This window comes from Chenopodium album, chromosome 10 (genome assembly GCF_948465745.1).
Source record: "Chenopodium album chromosome 10, dcCheAlbu1.1, whole genome shotgun sequence".
NCBI lineage: Eukaryota > Viridiplantae > Streptophyta > Magnoliopsida > Caryophyllales > Amaranthaceae > Chenopodium > Chenopodium album.
Genome location: NC_137843.1, coordinates 58,652,177 through 58,669,992, shown reverse-complemented (window position 1 = coordinate 58,669,992; position 17,816 = coordinate 58,652,177). Strand labels below are relative to the sequence as shown.

The 17,816-nt window shown below is 33.8% G+C and overlaps 1 protein-coding gene, 2 non-coding genes and 1 pseudogene across 3 annotated transcripts; 2 read left to right on the top strand and 2 right to left on the bottom strand.

Annotated features, from left to right (window-relative positions):
- Nucleotides 1-318: 318 nt before the first annotated feature.
- Nucleotides 319-1,833, bottom strand: LOC145564339 (putative RING-H2 finger protein ATL21A). The gene is made up of 2 exons (XM_081624655.1): nt 1,074-1,833; nt 319-752 (listed from the first exon to the last, which is right to left on the bottom strand). Exons 1-2 carry the CDS (start codon nt 1,822-1,824, stop codon nt 319-321), a joined length of 1,185 nt encoding a protein of 394 aa, XP_081480781.1. The 5' UTR covers nt 1,825-1,833.
- A 5,743-nt stretch (nt 1,834-7,576) lies between these two features.
- TRNAV-AAC (transfer RNA valine (anticodon AAC)) lies at nt 7,577-7,650 on the top strand. Its single transcript has one exon. It is a non-coding gene; the product is annotated as a tRNA-Val (tRNA).
- Nucleotides 7,651-7,743: 93 nt separating this feature from the next.
- Nucleotides 7,744-7,817, top strand: TRNAV-AAC (transfer RNA valine (anticodon AAC)). Its single transcript has one exon. It is a non-coding gene; the product is annotated as a tRNA-Val (tRNA).
- A 966-nt stretch (nt 7,818-8,783) lies between these two features.
- LOC145565575 (trans-resveratrol di-O-methyltransferase-like) lies at nt 8,784-16,648 on the bottom strand (annotated as a pseudogene).
- Between the last annotated feature and the right edge of the window lie 1,168 nt (nt 16,649-17,816).

The window sequence follows — 17,816 nt, the reverse complement described above, 5'->3', positions numbered from 1 at the left end:
GAATCAAATAGGAATAGGCCAAGCCTAACAATTTGGTTCCAACTTAAAAATAAATAAATAAATAAAAGTCAATCAACCAAGTTTTTAAGAGTTAGGTTTAACATTGTCCAATATTTTTCTAACAACGTAACCAAATATTGCTTGATATACAAAAAAAGGATTGAAGGAGCATTGATTCATAGTTTCATTCTTCTACTCAAACAAAATTTGTCTCCTACATTTATAGTCTTGCAATTTTCTTAATCAACTATCTACAATTTTGACTTAAGAACTTGGTAACATACAATAACTACGAGTCTATGAACTTAAGTAAGCTAATCAAGTATTATTTTCTTGAACGTGGGAAGGAGAATATCGACAAACAGGACAAGAAGCATTCAAAAGAAGCCATTCATCAATGCAATCAGCATGAAAACAATGGCGACAATCCGGTATTGTCCTTAAAATCTCCTTAGCCAAATATTCACCCAAACATATAGGACAACATTTTTCATCCGGCTTTGGCAGTCTCCGACTTTCACCAAGGACTACTTTTGGGTATGACTCGATTATTGATTGGTCGAGACCATGAATGACATGTTGAGGTTGCGGAGTGACTGTTGAGGTGAGTATAAGACTTGTAAGTCTTGCATTTGTTGCTCTCCTTCTTAAGCAAACCGCCTTGATAGAGTAGTATGTAATGCATATAGTAACCAATACTAATGGTGTTGCAAATGCAAAGGCAATAACAATCATTGCTCCTCTTGAAAAACCTAAGATGATTTAACCAATCAAATATATATAAGAAGAAATAATTTGATGAACATAGAAAACAACAACAACAACAACAACAAAAAAAAAAAAAAAAAAAAGGGTTAAAACCCCCTATCATGCACATCTGACCGTTGTTTTGAAAACTGGAGGTCATTTTCACCCTTTAGAACTTATATATGGTAAAACTCGAGATAGATAGCTTAATATACTACTTCCGTTAAATGTTATGTGCAATTTTAGAGTAGTTTATATCTCACAAATAATACCCCAAGGTTGCACATAACATTTAATAGAGGTAGTAGATAGTTAGAGGGACTTACCACGACGAGGAAGGTTGAAGCACCCCACTTCCAAGCTAGAATTGCTCTTGAACCTACAATTTCCGTCTCTTTTGTAGCACTCCCTACACTCGTGAGGTTGAGCCCAAGTGAGCATAATATCATCCTTAAGTTCCGAAGAAGTGTACATAATTTTATTAGACCTTTTTCTTACAGGAACTTTTATAGGACCTATTTTAACACATAAAGAAGAATTACCCTTTACAATTTTTTCTAAGGGAGTAGCAAAAACCCCATAACTTTGCCCACTTATGCACTCGATTGGATTCGCTTGATGATCATCCGAAGAGTTGAAGAAATCATAAGAGCAATTAAAAAACCAGTAATCCTGTTCTAAAACAGGACTAAAAGGAGAATTATTACCAAAGAAATTTGAGGCATTATTAAGTGAAAGAAGCCTTTTTGGTAGACAATTATCAGGATCATTAAGCCATAATTTTTGATGAACATAATCTATTTCTTGAACAGAGAACACCCCTGAATTAGGCAGGTTGATTTGTAGCTCATAATCTTTGTTACATAACAAGTCAAACCCTGGATACCCACAAGGCCTTGGAAGGGACTCATTGCTAAGTAGAAATGGAAATTGAACGTATCGATTGACCGGTTCGCGGTAGCTGCATACTTGAATCAAGCAAAGATCAGAAAGATTTGTGCTATTTTCCATGGATTTGGTAGAGATTAAGAACAAAAAAAATAGGAGGAAAAAGATTGGTTTTTTGAGGATACGCATAATTTAGTAAAGTTGAATGATAAAACTTAGTTTCTAATTTTAGAATGTATGCTTTGATTTTTGTGATGATCATTTAGTCTTTACATACCATTGACTTTAATTTGTAATTAGTTGATAGGTGCTTGTTATTATGTAAACAATAATCATGATAGATCTATTTTGTTTTTATTAATGAAGTCAATGGATTGTATATAGTTGAAGATTCATGCAAGATGCAACAATGTTTGTGTCATCATGAATTCATGATTCTCACTTGCATGAAATAATTGTATTATTCTTGCAACTTGCAATTGTTCAATTAGTTTAATTTTGGGTTTTCTGATTCAAAGTTGTATTAACATTATTTTCTTTCATCATATCCCGACTAAAAACAGGTTTGGAAACTTGTTGGTTCTATACTTCTATGTATGTTTTATAATTACATGATCAACTTAATTGATCGACTAGTTGTTTGTCAAATAATTTGCCATGAAGTACAAAATGAACCAAACAATATTAGTTTTTGAGTTAATTAATGTCAATATTCATGTTTCGTTATGGCTCGAGTTTGGATTGAATTATATAAGATAACCGGAGCCCCGGAGATACAGAGTAAACAAGTTACAACTTTCAAGTAGATCAGCCCCTTAAACAGGGCAAAGGCCAAAGGGGCAACTCATTTTAGTCTTTTGCATGGTATGATCCCTATTGGGCTGGTATGGCCCAAGAAGATTTTCCAAGGGCTTCTAGTCCATTGGGCTTTTAAATTTTCACCACTTCATTCAAAGTTAATTGGGCCTAATCTTACACTCAGCACGACCCAATTTGAGATACAAGACCCGTATACGCCATAATGAGCCCACTGCTGAAGCTTTTTATCACAAAAAGTCTGCTTTGGTTGAGTGATCAAGAGTCTAAACACCTAAAAAAAAGGAGTTTGTGGATGTTACTACTCAATTCTTTCTTCGAAATGAAGCAACAAATATCAATAATTTTTCTAAGTTATGAAATACTACAGTACAATTTTCTTTTTGATCATTAATAGTAAAGTTTGGAAACTTTTATAATTTATCGTAAGGCTAAGTAAAGAATTACAGTATTCTAATCTAGAAAAGGTGAGCAGAATCTCTTTAAGGACCAATTTCACCAAAAGTTTAAGCTAATAGTTGAGGTGTAGGAATATGTTTTATATTCTATCACGCCCCCTTATATGAGAGCCCGTCGGGCTAGAAGTGTGGGTGCAACATGGGCCCTCCTCATACCCTGCGCTTAATATTCCACTTGAAAGTGGGGAGTGGATGAGATTCGAACCCGTGACCTTTGTGTGATGCAGGCTTCGATACCATGTTAAAGGACCAATTCAGCCAAAAGTTTAAGCTTAAGCTAAATGGTTGAGGCCCAGGAATATGTTTTATACTCTATTAGAATCAACAAATTTCTGTAAGTATCACCGAGCTCTCTCTCTCATCCTTCAATGTGTACATTGTTCGCCACATTTTGCACAAGCTTGTTGTATCCCGGAGAGACGATCACCATTTGGAGAGTTCGATTCACTTACAAAGTCAAAGGAGTCCGTTAATAGCTAGCTTGCATATATGTTGGTCACCCCCTCTTATTTTTCAACGTCGGACAATTAATGTAACTCACATGTGAATTATTTTCCTTACACTCAATCAGACAAAAAGTTTTTGAGCTCGGGCCCCTTTGAACCCTAATGATTATCCGCTCCGTATGGCTTGATAATATTCTTCTCATGACATGAATATGGAACCATAACAATTACTCCCTCCGTTTTTAAATACTCGTTTCATTTCTCCATGCGTGGAGTTTTAGGAGAAATTGGAGAAAGTAATAAACTATGGAGGTAGTGGGGTTGGTGAAAGAATAAAAAATTGTAAAAACCAAAAAGTAGTGGAGAGAATTGAAGGAGAGATAATATGAAATTAATATTGTTGGGTCCACTTGGTGAGTGAAATTAATTAAATATTGTAAAAGCTTTTCAAATAAGAAAATGGAGCAAGTATTTAAAAATGGTCAGAAAAAGAAAGTGAAGCAAGTATTTAAAAACAGAGGGAGTAATAATGAACATGCACTGGCAAATCTGTTCGATTTCTACAAGAATATACTCTTATACGTATTCTATTAAATAATTTCATACTATTTCTTGTATAGCTGTAGATGCTAATAATGAATGTCTAATAAAAGTCTTTAAATTCGATGTCGTGCAAGCAGGGTTACGTTTCAACTAAGTCTCCTCCTAGACTTTTTCCTATGATCATGGATTATTCTTAACAATTTTAAACTTCACTCAACTTTAATCAAAGATCAATTATCAATTATAAACTTGGTTTAAAGAAAAATAAATCATATCAATCATATATACAAGATACAACTAGCTTAGGTACTAATTAATTAACCACCAATTCTACCTTAGATTTATATCAACAAAATCAGCTCAAAATCGAACAAAAACTCGTAACAATCAAATTAAACCATCACAATAGACATAAAAGAGAAGATATATACATACTCTACTATGAATTGGGAGGAAGAATTCTGCAAATAGGGCAAGTTCCATTACATCGAAGCCATTGATCAATACAATCAACATGAAATCTATGCAAACATATAGGTAAGATCCTCAATGTCTCCTTAGGAGTATACTCGGACAAACAAATGGTGCAAGTATTATCATGTTGCTTAATCATCCTTCCACTCTCTCCTATCACTATACTCGGGAATGAATCGATTGTTTCCTCGTCGAGGCCAATCACTTCAATTGGTGGTGGTGGTGGTGGTGGATGAGGCTGTAACGTTGTTGGACTGCTTGCTCTCGATCTTGGGGCTATATCAAACACATACGTGGTTCGACGACTTTGGCTATTGTTGCTATTTCTTCTTAGGCAGCAACAACAACAAGCATAACATAGAAAGACAGCAAATATAGCAATTGCTGGAATAATTGCTAGATTAACCATGGGTTTAATTAATGTTGTTTTTGGCTAGAAAAATGAGAAATTGGGAGTAGGGTATTGTAGTGCATGAGATCCTAATTCCTTGGTGGAAGTAATTTAATTACCAAAAGTAGGATTAAAGTTGATCAACTGGGAGTATATATATTGGTCTTATTTTAATAATCTCCTCAAGACTTGGTATTCAATTTAGGTTTTAATAATGTTCCCACCTGGACCATGATCATTTTATTAGATTTTTAGGAAAATACAATACTTTAATTTATATATTATGAAGATATTTCCTTTTCAATTAACATGTAATTACACTTTTTACCCCATTGTATTGGAGAAATTAAAAAAATGAACATTATTCCTATGTCATTGTAACCCACTTAATCTACTTTTAGAATATAGAAGACATCCATTGATTGATCATAAGCATTCAAAAAGATATTCCCTCGTCCCTTTATTTTTGCCCCATTGCCATTTGTTGGGTCAAACTTTGAAAGTTTTGATCTTAAATTACTGTTAATCTATAAAAGATAATATAATCATGAGTGATCTTGTTAGATTCATCTCATTATATATTTTATTAATATCACGTTTTTATAATTTTTACGTGTATGAAAATAAATATATAAACATTTTAAGACGTATATTGGAAAAGGCGTATAGTCAAATGGGGCAAAAAAATAGGGACAGAGAGAGTAACAACAACATGATTTGGTCAAATTTAAAGACATTATTGGTCTGATCAATATGACTTATGTACATTAGGTAGGTACTAAAAGAAGTCGTTTGTAGTTTATAGTTGGATCAATTTATGTTGGGTTCGTATCTAAGTGAGGAGCTATTCGGGTCACTTTCAAGTTTATTGTAAATCAAAGACTTAACATAATGTGAATTCTATATCAAATTCAATCATATTCATTTTTTAAGTAGGGTCAATTTTGGCTTATGTCAACTTCTTATCATCTGATTTTGCAAGCAAGGCAGGGGCTTGGGTTGGCAGTAAGGCTCTTTGGCCTAGCCCTAGGCCTTATTGTAAGTTTGTAACCTTATTCATTCAAAGTTAGGCCTACGTTTTTCTTCATTTAAGCCAAATTAAATGATAAAATGCACAAAGTAAAGAAAACCATCCAATATATATATGTACAATTTCAATTACACTCCATAATTCAATATATGTTAATTAACTTGTACATTGTAGTTGTATCATTACGCCAAATAGGCAAACATTACATTGCTTAGTACATATGCAACACCATTCAAGACTTAAGTAGCATATGTATGACTATGGTGAGGTGGATGCGTTCTACATACAGGACATGTGGCATTCAATTTAAGCCATTCAACCAAACAATCACGATGAAATCGATGTATACACTCCGGTAGAATCTTCAATACATCGTTAGGAACATACTCCGATAAGCAAATGGAACACGTGTTATCATCTTGATGGTTCATCGACGAGCCACCCTCTCCAACCACCACCGTTGGATACGAATCAATAGTCTCTTGGTCAAGTCCCTTGTCTTCAATCTGTTGGCTTTCGATATGGGCCTGGACTTGGGCTTGGGCTTCGGGCATGGCAAACGATATTTGAACTTGGACTCTTCTGTTCCGGCAAGTCCAACATAGACTTGAAAGAAGAAGTATGACACCAAAAATTGTTACAAGTATGGTAATAACATCGGCCATAATTAAATTGGTAGAAATATGATTATTAATCGTATTTCTTCAATGAGATTAGAAAGAAAATGTTTGTCTTGCCTTTGAATTTATTTACAGAAGAGCTTCAAATACTCATTAATTATCATGATTTGTTTATTAGCCTATGGTAATATTTATTTCTAAAATTAGTAAGTACCTATTAGAATAGTACTAGTTTTAATGAAGAAGTCAATTTGATTAGATCAGTTCATGGGTCAACTCTTGCCAAATTGCACATACTTGTATAAAGGTTCAATCTATACTGGTTCGGAATTTATCTGTATCATTTTCATTCCTAATAATGTTAGGACCATATTTTTGTAAGAATCAATAATGAAAGTGTTAGAATCTGCCTTAAAACGTCCCACGGAAACAATAATTACTCTTCATTATTACAGGGTTGAATCCGAGCATGTGTAGGGTGGACGGGTGGTCGATCGCACAGGATCTCTAAGTAAAACTACTATAAAAGGGTCTTAGTTTTTAAAATTTACTTCTACAAAATTAATTTTAGGGTCCAATTTAACAAAATTGCACCAGGCCATTTCTAGTATTAGCATTTGTAGCCCCGCCTCTGCATTATTATATGGTCACAGTATTACCTTGAAATCCATCAAAAAAATACACTTTTACTTTCCATCTATATGCGGTCGTATGAAATATGACTACCATATTATTTTAATGAAAAATAATATAATCGGTTCATTTTTCACATTGTAACATGGACACAATTATTCTTTTAATACCTAAAATAAAAAAAAATTGAAAATTTTAATCCAACATAAAATAAATATTTTTCAAGAAACTATAAAATAATAATAATAATAATTACATAAATGAAACTAAATATTTGATAAATAAAAAAAATATTGTAATACTATTCTATACTAAAATAAAGTAATATAATCTATTACTAGATAAAAATATGTCAATTATAAAATACATAAACATTAAAATATAATGGTAATCATATTTCAAACGAATACTATAAATTTTCCCTGAACAATTTTGACAAGTGAACAAACAAAAATTAGATGAATGAACAGTGAAAGAGGCTTTGTAAATTCATGAAGTAGATAATTATTACGTTTAAATCTGCAAAAAGAGGTTTCGTGGTGTAGTTGGTTATCACGTCAGTCTAACACACTGAAGGTCCCCAGTTCGAACCTGGGCGAAGCCATTTGTTTTCTTTTTACAAGAAAATTGCGAATTAAGCACTGGTCCAAATAAATATTAAATTTAATCTTATTACATTCTATTATTAACCAAAGATGGTTTCGTGGTGTAGTTGGTTATCACGTCAGTCTAACACACTGAAGGTCCCCAGTTCGAGCCTGGGCGAAGCCATTCCCTTTTTTTTTTTTTTTTTTTTTTTTTTTTTTCTGAAATCGTTTCTATAATATAATGTAGAGTCAATTCAGAACAATCCCCTAAATCCTCAATCCTCAAATTCTGTTGATCACACTTTTTTTTTTAATTTATTTATTTATTTTTTTTTTTTTATGTAAACACCAATAATTACCATATCTATCCCACAATTTTAAAATTTTATTATAACAACCGACATTTCACTTTAGGTTATTTTCTTTCATGTATAATGTATTCGTGCTTTGCACGGGTATGTTCTAGTTCTCAAAATAAGAGAATTCCATGTAATCACGGTATAAGCCATTCCATTTTTTTAATTTATTTTTATTTTTATTTTTTCTGAAATCGTTTCTATAATATAATGTAGAGTCAATTCAGCACAATCCCCTAAATCCTCAAATTCTGTTGATCACACTTTTTTTTTTTTTTTTTTTTTTTTTTTTTTTAATTTTTTTAATTTTTTTGTAAACACCAATAACTACCATATCCATCCCACAATTTTAAAATTTTATTATAACGACCGACATTTCACTTTAGGTTATTTTCTTTCATGTATAATGTACCCGTGCTTTGCACGAGTATGTTCTAGTTCTCAAAATAAGAGAATTCCATATAATCACAGTATAAGTAAGTATAAAAAAAAGATGCCCGTCAAGACGTTTATGATTGAATTATTATACTCCCTCCTCCCTTATTTATATGCCTATTTCTAACATTTATTGCTCATATACTAAAAAGACATAGACATGTAAATAAGGGACGAAGAAAGTACTTGATAATAAGATTGACATAAATAATCCTTAAAGATCATGCTTATCATGTTCAAAATATTGCACTTATTACATATAAGAGCTAGCTCGTTGGTAGTACATATAAGAAAAAACAGGAAACACTAAATACTTAAATTAAATTCTTGTAAATACTTACTAAGTTACATGGTATTAATTAAGGATAAACTTCAATGACAGATATTGGCCCTAAAATCAATCAATAATAATAAGTAATAACTTAATACTAAAACAGAAACTGAGAGTAACATGTGTCACATCCTGGTATTGTTTTTTCCCTCCAAAACTCCCTTTTTCTTTTTAACCCTTTTTTTTTGTTAATATTTGATTCTATAATAATATCATTTCAAATCTTTTATATTATCATTATGACAAATATATATTCCTTTTTATTCGGTGTTCATAATTATTCTTTATACATTTACCTAAATAACTATTTCAACTTCTTTTTTTAAAAAAAAAATCAACTTTTTTCAACCATCTTATAAATGGAGTATTATTAGATTTTGCCAAAAAAAGTTATAATAAATTGATTCATATAATAGATAATAAAGAAATTACTTTAAAACATCACTTCATTTTTTTTTCAAATAAAATCTTTTATTTCAATTTCAATACAATATAACTATATTATCAAGTTAATTACAATTTTATTTATGAAATTTTACTACTATACGTACATATTATCACAAATTGATTTATAGAGTATAGTATAGCTATAATAAATGTTGTGTTTAACAAATGATTTTTTTTAGATATAAAGGTGATATATTATTTGTAATTTTGTGTATGTTTGCACTTTTTTCTAATAATTTTAGTGGAGATTTTAGTTTGTTGTTCGATTGGTTTTTGATATATATTAGAAACACATTTATAAATAAGTATTCACTGTCATGGCCACTAGATCTGATCAAGCCCACCTGAAAAATTCTCGAGTTCGGACAGACAAAAAAAAAAAAATCCATTTTTTAGATAATTTGTTGCTTTGCCTATTAATATAGATTATGACATTATAATTTTTATATATTTGATTTGTATGTTTTATCAAATTTTATTTGTTGGATATAATTAATTTTCTTAAAAAAATTAGACTTACCGTGCATGATACGAGCCTTAAGCTAGTAGGATATATTTTATAGTCACAAAAACCAGTTTTGATGAAGAGCTTTTTCCATTCCTTTTCAGTTCTTTCCTTTGATCCAATGTCAAAAGTCATCATCTTTACGTCAAATAAAAATTGGGTTTTTGAGTAATGGGCAATATTGTAATTTTCACTTTTGTCCTCTACCACCATATCAATGATAATCACCTTCCCTCCTTTGATGTTGCTAGGAATTGCCTCTTTGCACCTTTGGAGTATCTTTATGCAATAATCATCACTCCAATCGTGTAATATCCACTGCAATAATAATATTGGTTAAGAGTTACAATATTGTATTATAATTCAAAATATAAATAATGATCAAAATATTATAATTATACTACTCTATAGTCTATACTATGCTCCTAAAATGCAATGTATTTCGAGTTCAAATCAACTAGGATTAACACATTTGAATATAGTAATTAGCCCGTCAAAAAGAATATAGTGTTGGTATATTGCTTCAAATTATTAGTTGTTATTATTTCCTATAGTTTAGCTAGGATAGCCGTTAGTTTTTTTTTTTTTTTTTTTTTTTTTTTTTTTTTTTTTTTTTTTTGATGCAAAGGTGGGCAAGTCCGAACAATAAAACAAACAAAACTACTTAACAAACCGGGGTGAGGTAACCCCAACTATGTCCTCCCAGAGAAGATTTTTTATTTCGATTGGAGGAGTATCGAAATAAACTACCCTCTCTTCGAGAACGACACCTAAGTTAGCCAAACGATCGGCTACTTTATTACCCTCCCTAAAACAATGAAAAACTAAAACATTACGAAAAGATTTAAAGAGATTTCTAATAATGCTACAGTTTGTGATTTTGATATTATACATGCCGATTTATGGACTTCTCCTATTCGTAGTGCTCAAGGTCACAAATATTATCTAGTTTTATTAGATGATCATACTCATTTTGTGTGGACCATTCCCTTAAAATACAAATCTCAAGCTTTTCAATCTTTTATCAATTTTCGAAAATATGTTGAAACCCAATTTGAACGTCAAATTAAAAGCTTTCAATGTGATCATGGTAGGGAATTTGATAATGACCCCTTTAAGCAGAAATGTATTGACCATGGGATGCTTTTTCGTTTTTCTTGTCCACACACTTCTTCACAAAATGGCAAAGCCGAACGTATGATTCGTACTCTTAATAATATTAAGCGTACTACTCTTTTTCATGCGTCTCTTCCCCCTTCGTATTGGTTTTATGCTCTTGAAACGGCCACTTATCTCCTAAATATTTTTCCCACAAAAACTCTTAAAAACAATACTCCTGCATTTGCCTTGTTTGGAAAAACTCCTTCGTATGATCACATTCGTATCTTTGGGTGTCTATGTTTTCCTAATTTATCCGCAACAACTCCACATAAACTAGCTCCTCGGTCTACACCATGTGTTTTCTTGGGCTATCCTATTGACCATAGAGGCTATAGATGTCTTGATCTCACCACAAATAAAATAATCATTTCCCGTCATGTCACCTTTGATGAAGCGACTTTTCCTTTCCGAAATCTCGCTCAATTCCGAAGTAAGGATTATGATTTTTTAAGTGATGATGATACACCTTCACCCCATTTGTTGCACCCCTTACTCCATAGCCCGCAACAAACCAACCCAAACACACAAGGCCCAACTGCCAATCCTGTCAGCCCACAAATCTCCCCTATCCAACAGCCCACACACGGCCCACCTGCCAGCAGCCCAGCCCCGTGTCACCTGCCCACCAGCCCAGACACACGCCTGTCCAGCAGGCTACTCCGCAGGCTGGCTGCGGCAGCCCAGTCCCAGCCGCGGGTAGCCCGCGAACCCCACTGCCCTCACCTCCCACGGCCAGCAGCCCCGGCCCAGCCACAACAGCCTACTCTCCGCCACCGATGCGTGGCGTTCCTCCCATACAACCAACTCGGCCACCACCTCCCTCGCCCCGGGTCACCCGTAGTCAACGTGGTATTTTTAAACCCAACCCGAAATATTGTAACCTTACAGTTCAACCTTCGGGTCCCACTCTTCATAAATCACCCCTTCCAAAGTCCTATAAACAAGCTTTAAATGACCATAATTGGAATGCGGCGATGAATGATGAATATAGTGCTTTAATTAAGACAGGGACATGGGAATTGGTGCCTAGGCCTGCGGGGGTGAATATTGTTAATTGCATGTGGTTATTTAAACATAAATACAAGTCTAATGGTGACCTTGAAAGGCACAAAGCTCGTCTTGTATGTGATGGCAGGTCGCAGGAAATTGGTGTGGATTGTGATGAGACTCTCAGTCCGGTAGTTAAACCGGCCACTATTCGTACTGTTCTCAGTTTAGCTATAGCTAAAAAGTGGTCGATACATCAACTAGATGTCAAAAATGCATTTTTACATGGTGACTTGCAGGAAACTGTTTATATGCGCCAACCTCCGGGTTTTATTGATCAGAAAGCACCCACTCATGTTTGTCGACTCCGCAGGGCTCTCTATGGTTTGAAACAAGCTCCCAGAGCTTGGTACCAACGCTTTGCAAATTTTCTCATCAAATTGGGTTTTGTCATCTCTTAGAGTGACAACTCTCTGTTTATCTTTCAACAGGGTGATGATATGGCATATTTGCTTCTATATGTTGATGATATTATATTAACTACCTCTTCTGACAAGTTGCGTGCAGGGATCATATCTCAGTTACAAACTGAGTTCCCTATGACTGATTTGGGTCCGTTGAGTTATTTTTTAGGTATAGCGGTAACCCGTACTCCCTCTTATTTGCTACTTTCACAGGAAAAGTATGCACAGGAGATTTTAGAGCGTGCAGGTATGGGCTCATGCAAACCTGCAGCTACTCCAGTTGACACTAAGTCAAAGCTTAGTGCAGATGCAGGACCACCATTTCGGGATCCGACTTTGTATCGTAGTTTAGCAGGTGCTCTTCAGTACCTCACTTTCACTAGGCCAGATATTGCATATGCGGTACAACAGGTGTGTCTTTTTATGCATGATCCTCGGGAACCTCACTTTGAGGCATTGAAACGCATTCTGCGTTATGTTCAGGGTACCATTGATCACGGCTTACATTTATATCCGACTGTTTCTCATCGACTTATTACTTACACTGACGCTGACTGGGGAGGTTGTCCCGATACCCGACGTTCCACATCGGGCTATTGTTGTTTCCTTGGGGACAACCTCGTGTCTTGGTCATCTAAGCGTCAGCATACTTTGTCTAAGTCGAGTGCAGAAGCGGAATATCGAGGCGTCGCGAATGTTGTCTCAGAGGCATGTTGGCTTCGTAATCTTTTACTTGAGTTACATTGTCCTCTACGGCAGGCTACTATTGTTTATTGTGATAATGTCAGTGCTATCTACCTTTCTGGCAACCCGGTACAACACCAACGCACCAAACATGTGGAGATGGATATTCATTTTGTTCGAGAAAAGGTTGCTTTGGGACAAGTTCGGGTTTTGCATGTTCCTACTAGATATCAGTTTGCAGACATTTTCACCAAAGGCCTACCACGAGATTTATTTCTGGAATTTAGGTCCAGTCTTAGCGTTCGCCCTCCTCCCGCTACGACTGCGGGGGTGTGATAGATATTATAGGATTATTATAATATTTGTCGCAGAGTAGGATATATTTGTATATATTTGTGATATAGTTTGTATTCTTATCGTACTAGGTTTCCTAACAAGATTAGGACTAGTATTGTAACACTATATATATTATTCAATGGTACACACTCCAACCCAAGGAGTTTTCCCGAAATCTAACAGTTAGTACTTTGTTAGTGGAGAATGGCATTAGCCCTTAGTGGAGTATGAGTTCCTATTATTTAGGAGTTTAAGGTATCAATTTGTTAGTATTAGGCGTATATATATCTTTTGTATTTTCCTGGGTATTAGTGTGTGTAAAATGAATCAGTTTTAATTGCTTTCTCTTATCTTTTCTTTATAAAATATGTCTTCCACTTTTTTCATATTATTAATTATTCTTTTAAGTTTGAGCTTCAACATATAGTAATTAAAATGGAAAAAATCCAAGTTTATATCCTATATTAACAAGTAGGTGTGCTCGTCATTTCCTGCGTTATTGAAGGGGTAGTGATGTAAAGTCCGTATGACAAAGTAACTGGGATGACTTTAACACTGTTTGTTGCTGTAAAGTCAGCGTTAACGACGTAAAGACCTCCATTAACACTGAAAACCTGAACACGATGAACTCTTGCTAATTTCGATTGAAACAAGTTTAAGGTTTCGATTTAGAGCTTGTCAATTTAATTCGAATTGTTTGCTATTTTCAACAAAATAAGCTCGATTTATCCGTGAAAGTACAATCATGGATGGAAGTGGATGTTTGAAGCAGAAGTGGAGTGGATGTTGGTTGTGAATAAGGTCATACATACTCTCTGCAAATGTTATGGAGCTTTCTCTCTCGTTTGTTCTGGAATTTACTTCATGAATAAACGAAAAGTACAGTAACGTTTGCTATCATAACCATAACTGACCGTTTGTTCTAGTTCATTAATGGAGTTAACTAGCTAACAGTAAGTCCATGTCTGCCAGGAAACAAAGATGTAATATTAAATCAATTAAGTACACATTCCAAGGCTAATAATTTCGGAATTGCCACTATATTAACGATTCATGTTAATATCTGATATTAAAATGGAGACAAAAGACAAAAGTTATACTATAATAACTTATGTAACCCTATGTCATCATATTGTATCATAAACTTTTATGTAAAAAGCCAATATATTTCTTAAATCTAATACTCAAAAAATAATCACGGTGGAATTGGACCCTGTCAACCAGAATCATGATCCATCCCTAATGGTTTAGTTGACTCATAATTACATATTTAGTTATATATAAGAATTTGTTTGGTTGACATTATTTCTACAAAAAGGAATGCACGATAATGAAATTACTTTAGAATGGTATGAATGAAAGAGTTACCTTGAGCAAAACTGCTTGAGCATAGCAGGAGGAATGGCCTTAAACATGTCGCCGCCAACATAGATCAAGTTCGTGCCATTACCGGTGAATCCTTCAACTACACGTGGTTGATCGAGCACGATACATTGCACCCTAGGGAAGATGTTAGAGATATTAGATATCAGAAAAAATATATGTGATATATTTTCCGTAGATATCATTAAGAGAATAATATATTTAGGTTTATTTTATGTTAAGATAGTATTTAAAATATCTTTTAGGAATATTGTTTCCTATCTTATGAGCGTAGGTTTTGTATAAATACTCTACCTATCGATGATGACGATGAATAATAAAAGCCATAAAAAGCCATTCTATTCACTCTTTCCCCTAATTTGTGATGGTATCAAGAACATGTTAGATCTTGGGAGTATTTACGAAAAATTTCTCCCTACCGGTGGATTGGAAACTTAAACCCACCGGTGAGATAAACCTTTAGCCAAAACTACAATTTTTTTTTTCTTTACGTATCTAAGGATCTTGTTTAGTGTATGTTGATCACTTGATGATCATGCATGAGGAATTTTTTTTTTCTTTTTTCTTTTTTGTGAGTTTTCTATAGTGTTGACGAGGTGATGATGAATCAGGGTCTGAGCTTTGACTTTGATTTGACTAAAAAAAACAGGCTCTCTTGTGTCATGAGACAAGATATATTGGTTCTCCTTGTGCCGTGAGACAAGGTTCATGTGTTGGTTTTAAATATTTTGACTGTGGTTTACTCTAAAAAAAAACCAATAAGAGATTTAATTGTGGTTTACTCTAAAAAATCATTAAGAGATTTGAGTGTTGTTTACTCTGAAAGACCATTAAAAGATTTGAGTGTGGTTTGGAAAAACCAAAAGTTGTTATATTTGCAGGTTCGAAAAGAGTGACGTTCCTGCTTGATCGATGATTGATGGGTTCGAAAAGATGAACGTTCTCATCATTTCAAAAGAAAAAAAATTAAAGGCGACATCAACTGAGTTATGAAACTCGATCGACTTCAACAAAGTAAAGAATTTCCAATCGCAACGTTCATGTTAGTGTGTTACTGATGTTACGATTGTGGGAGGGTGTTAGAGATATTAGATATCGGAAAATATATGTGATATATTTTCCGTAGATATCATTAAGAGAATATATATTTAGGTTTATTTTATTTTAAGATAGTATATCTTTTAGGAATATTGTTTCCTATCTTATGAGCGTAGATTTTGTATAAATACTCTACCTATCGATGATGACTATAAATAATAAAAGCCATAAAAAGCCATTCTATTAACTCTTTCCCCTAAATTGTCAGAAGACCTCAGCAATAGCCTTACCCATAGCACCAGGGCCACCACCAACATCTACTAAAGTTTTAATCCCTTCAATTAAGCCCTTAAACTCATCATTCTTAACCAACAAGCTAGTCCCAAATTGAGAATCACATGTCATAGCTTGGTTAAAATTCGTGTTAAGTTCTGGTACATGAACACAATGTTCCCAAAAACCCCTCCCATGAGAAGCATGGAAAGGAGACTCAACCTCATCGCGAAGCCAACTACTCATGTATGTAGTGTGATGGTTCGGTATTGATAGAATGAAGCGCGTTCACTACAAGAGGAGCTTGAGTGAGGGGGTGATCCTTCAATAGAAGTTGCGAGTTTATAGTAAGACCGAACACTTCTTCTCCATTGAGTAGTTTCTTCATGGTGAAGAAGTTGGAGTGAACAAGAAGACGCATTACGCGGTATAGGGAAGGAGCCTTGTTAGGGTGGATACAAAGTGAATTGGCAAGTTCACTAAGAGTCATAGGGTTGCCATTTTTGTGGATGAAATCTGGAATGCCTAGTTGAATTGCACATTTCAAGGCCATGGAATTTAGGAAAGATGATTCCATATGTGAGCTTGTGCATCTAGTAGTTCTTTGGCTTGCATCTTGGCTATAGTACTTGGTTCCGTCTAATTTAATTTCATTCATTGGTTGTGTATTTATAAAGTTGTGATATGATTCTAACTGATCATATTGTGATTATTTAGATCTTTCTTTAAGTACCTTACCTAATTTTTTTTCTTCAGAAAAACAGATAAAACCAACCTTTGTTAATCATAAATGAGTTAGACTTCTTTTGAATGTGTCATGCATGCCTAACTATCATATATGTGACTGTTAGGCTATGAGTTCATGAATAAGGAAAAGTTGAAAATGGATACATAGAAACGGTCAAACATAAAAAAATTAATCGCAAATTCAGATCAGATCAGACCAGATCTTACAAAATTCAGACCAGATCAGACGAAGAGAACAAGTCCAAAGACTATGTAGGCCATGAGGAGGTTAATTTAGCGAATCGAAAATTATGTCTTTCATAAGTGTATCCATGCTACATAAATGTTAGGTAGCTTTTCAGCACATCTCATAAAACTCCCAAGGAACAATCAATCTAAAACAAAGCTATTTTGGTCATCATATATATATATATATATATATATATATATATATATATATATATATATATATATATATATATATACTAAGGGCCTACTAGGGAAAAGTTTTTAAGAAATGTCCAATTCATTTGTTTGAATCTTTTTGGTGTACATAGTCTTAGAGCAATTGCATGTATGTTGGCCCTTTCATGACAATTGACAAACTACTCATGCATTGATGCAACCAACCGTTCGGAAAAAAGAGAGAGAGAGAAACCCACTCGACCTTGTTAATTTATCATGTATGAATGAAACATTGTTACATTTGGCTCTGTCATATAACTTGTGATCTAGCTTTATTTTGAGAAATCACATCAATTTGAAAATAATGTTTCATTCATCAAACTAAGGGTTATAAACCAGAGTTAAAAACAAAAAATTAGCTACTGCAAACTTTTTTGGCGCTGATAGTTTTGTAATTGTATATAGTAGTAGAAATTTACAATTGCATGTAGGTTGGTATTTGCCATTCAATAAGATCAAAGATTAATTTTCTATTTACTATACTTCAATTTTGTTTTGCCTACACTTTTTTTTTTAAATTTGATTATTTCACTCTCTTAAAGCATTGGTTAAGTCCGTTTGAACATGAGTCCACCCCTCAATACATACAAAT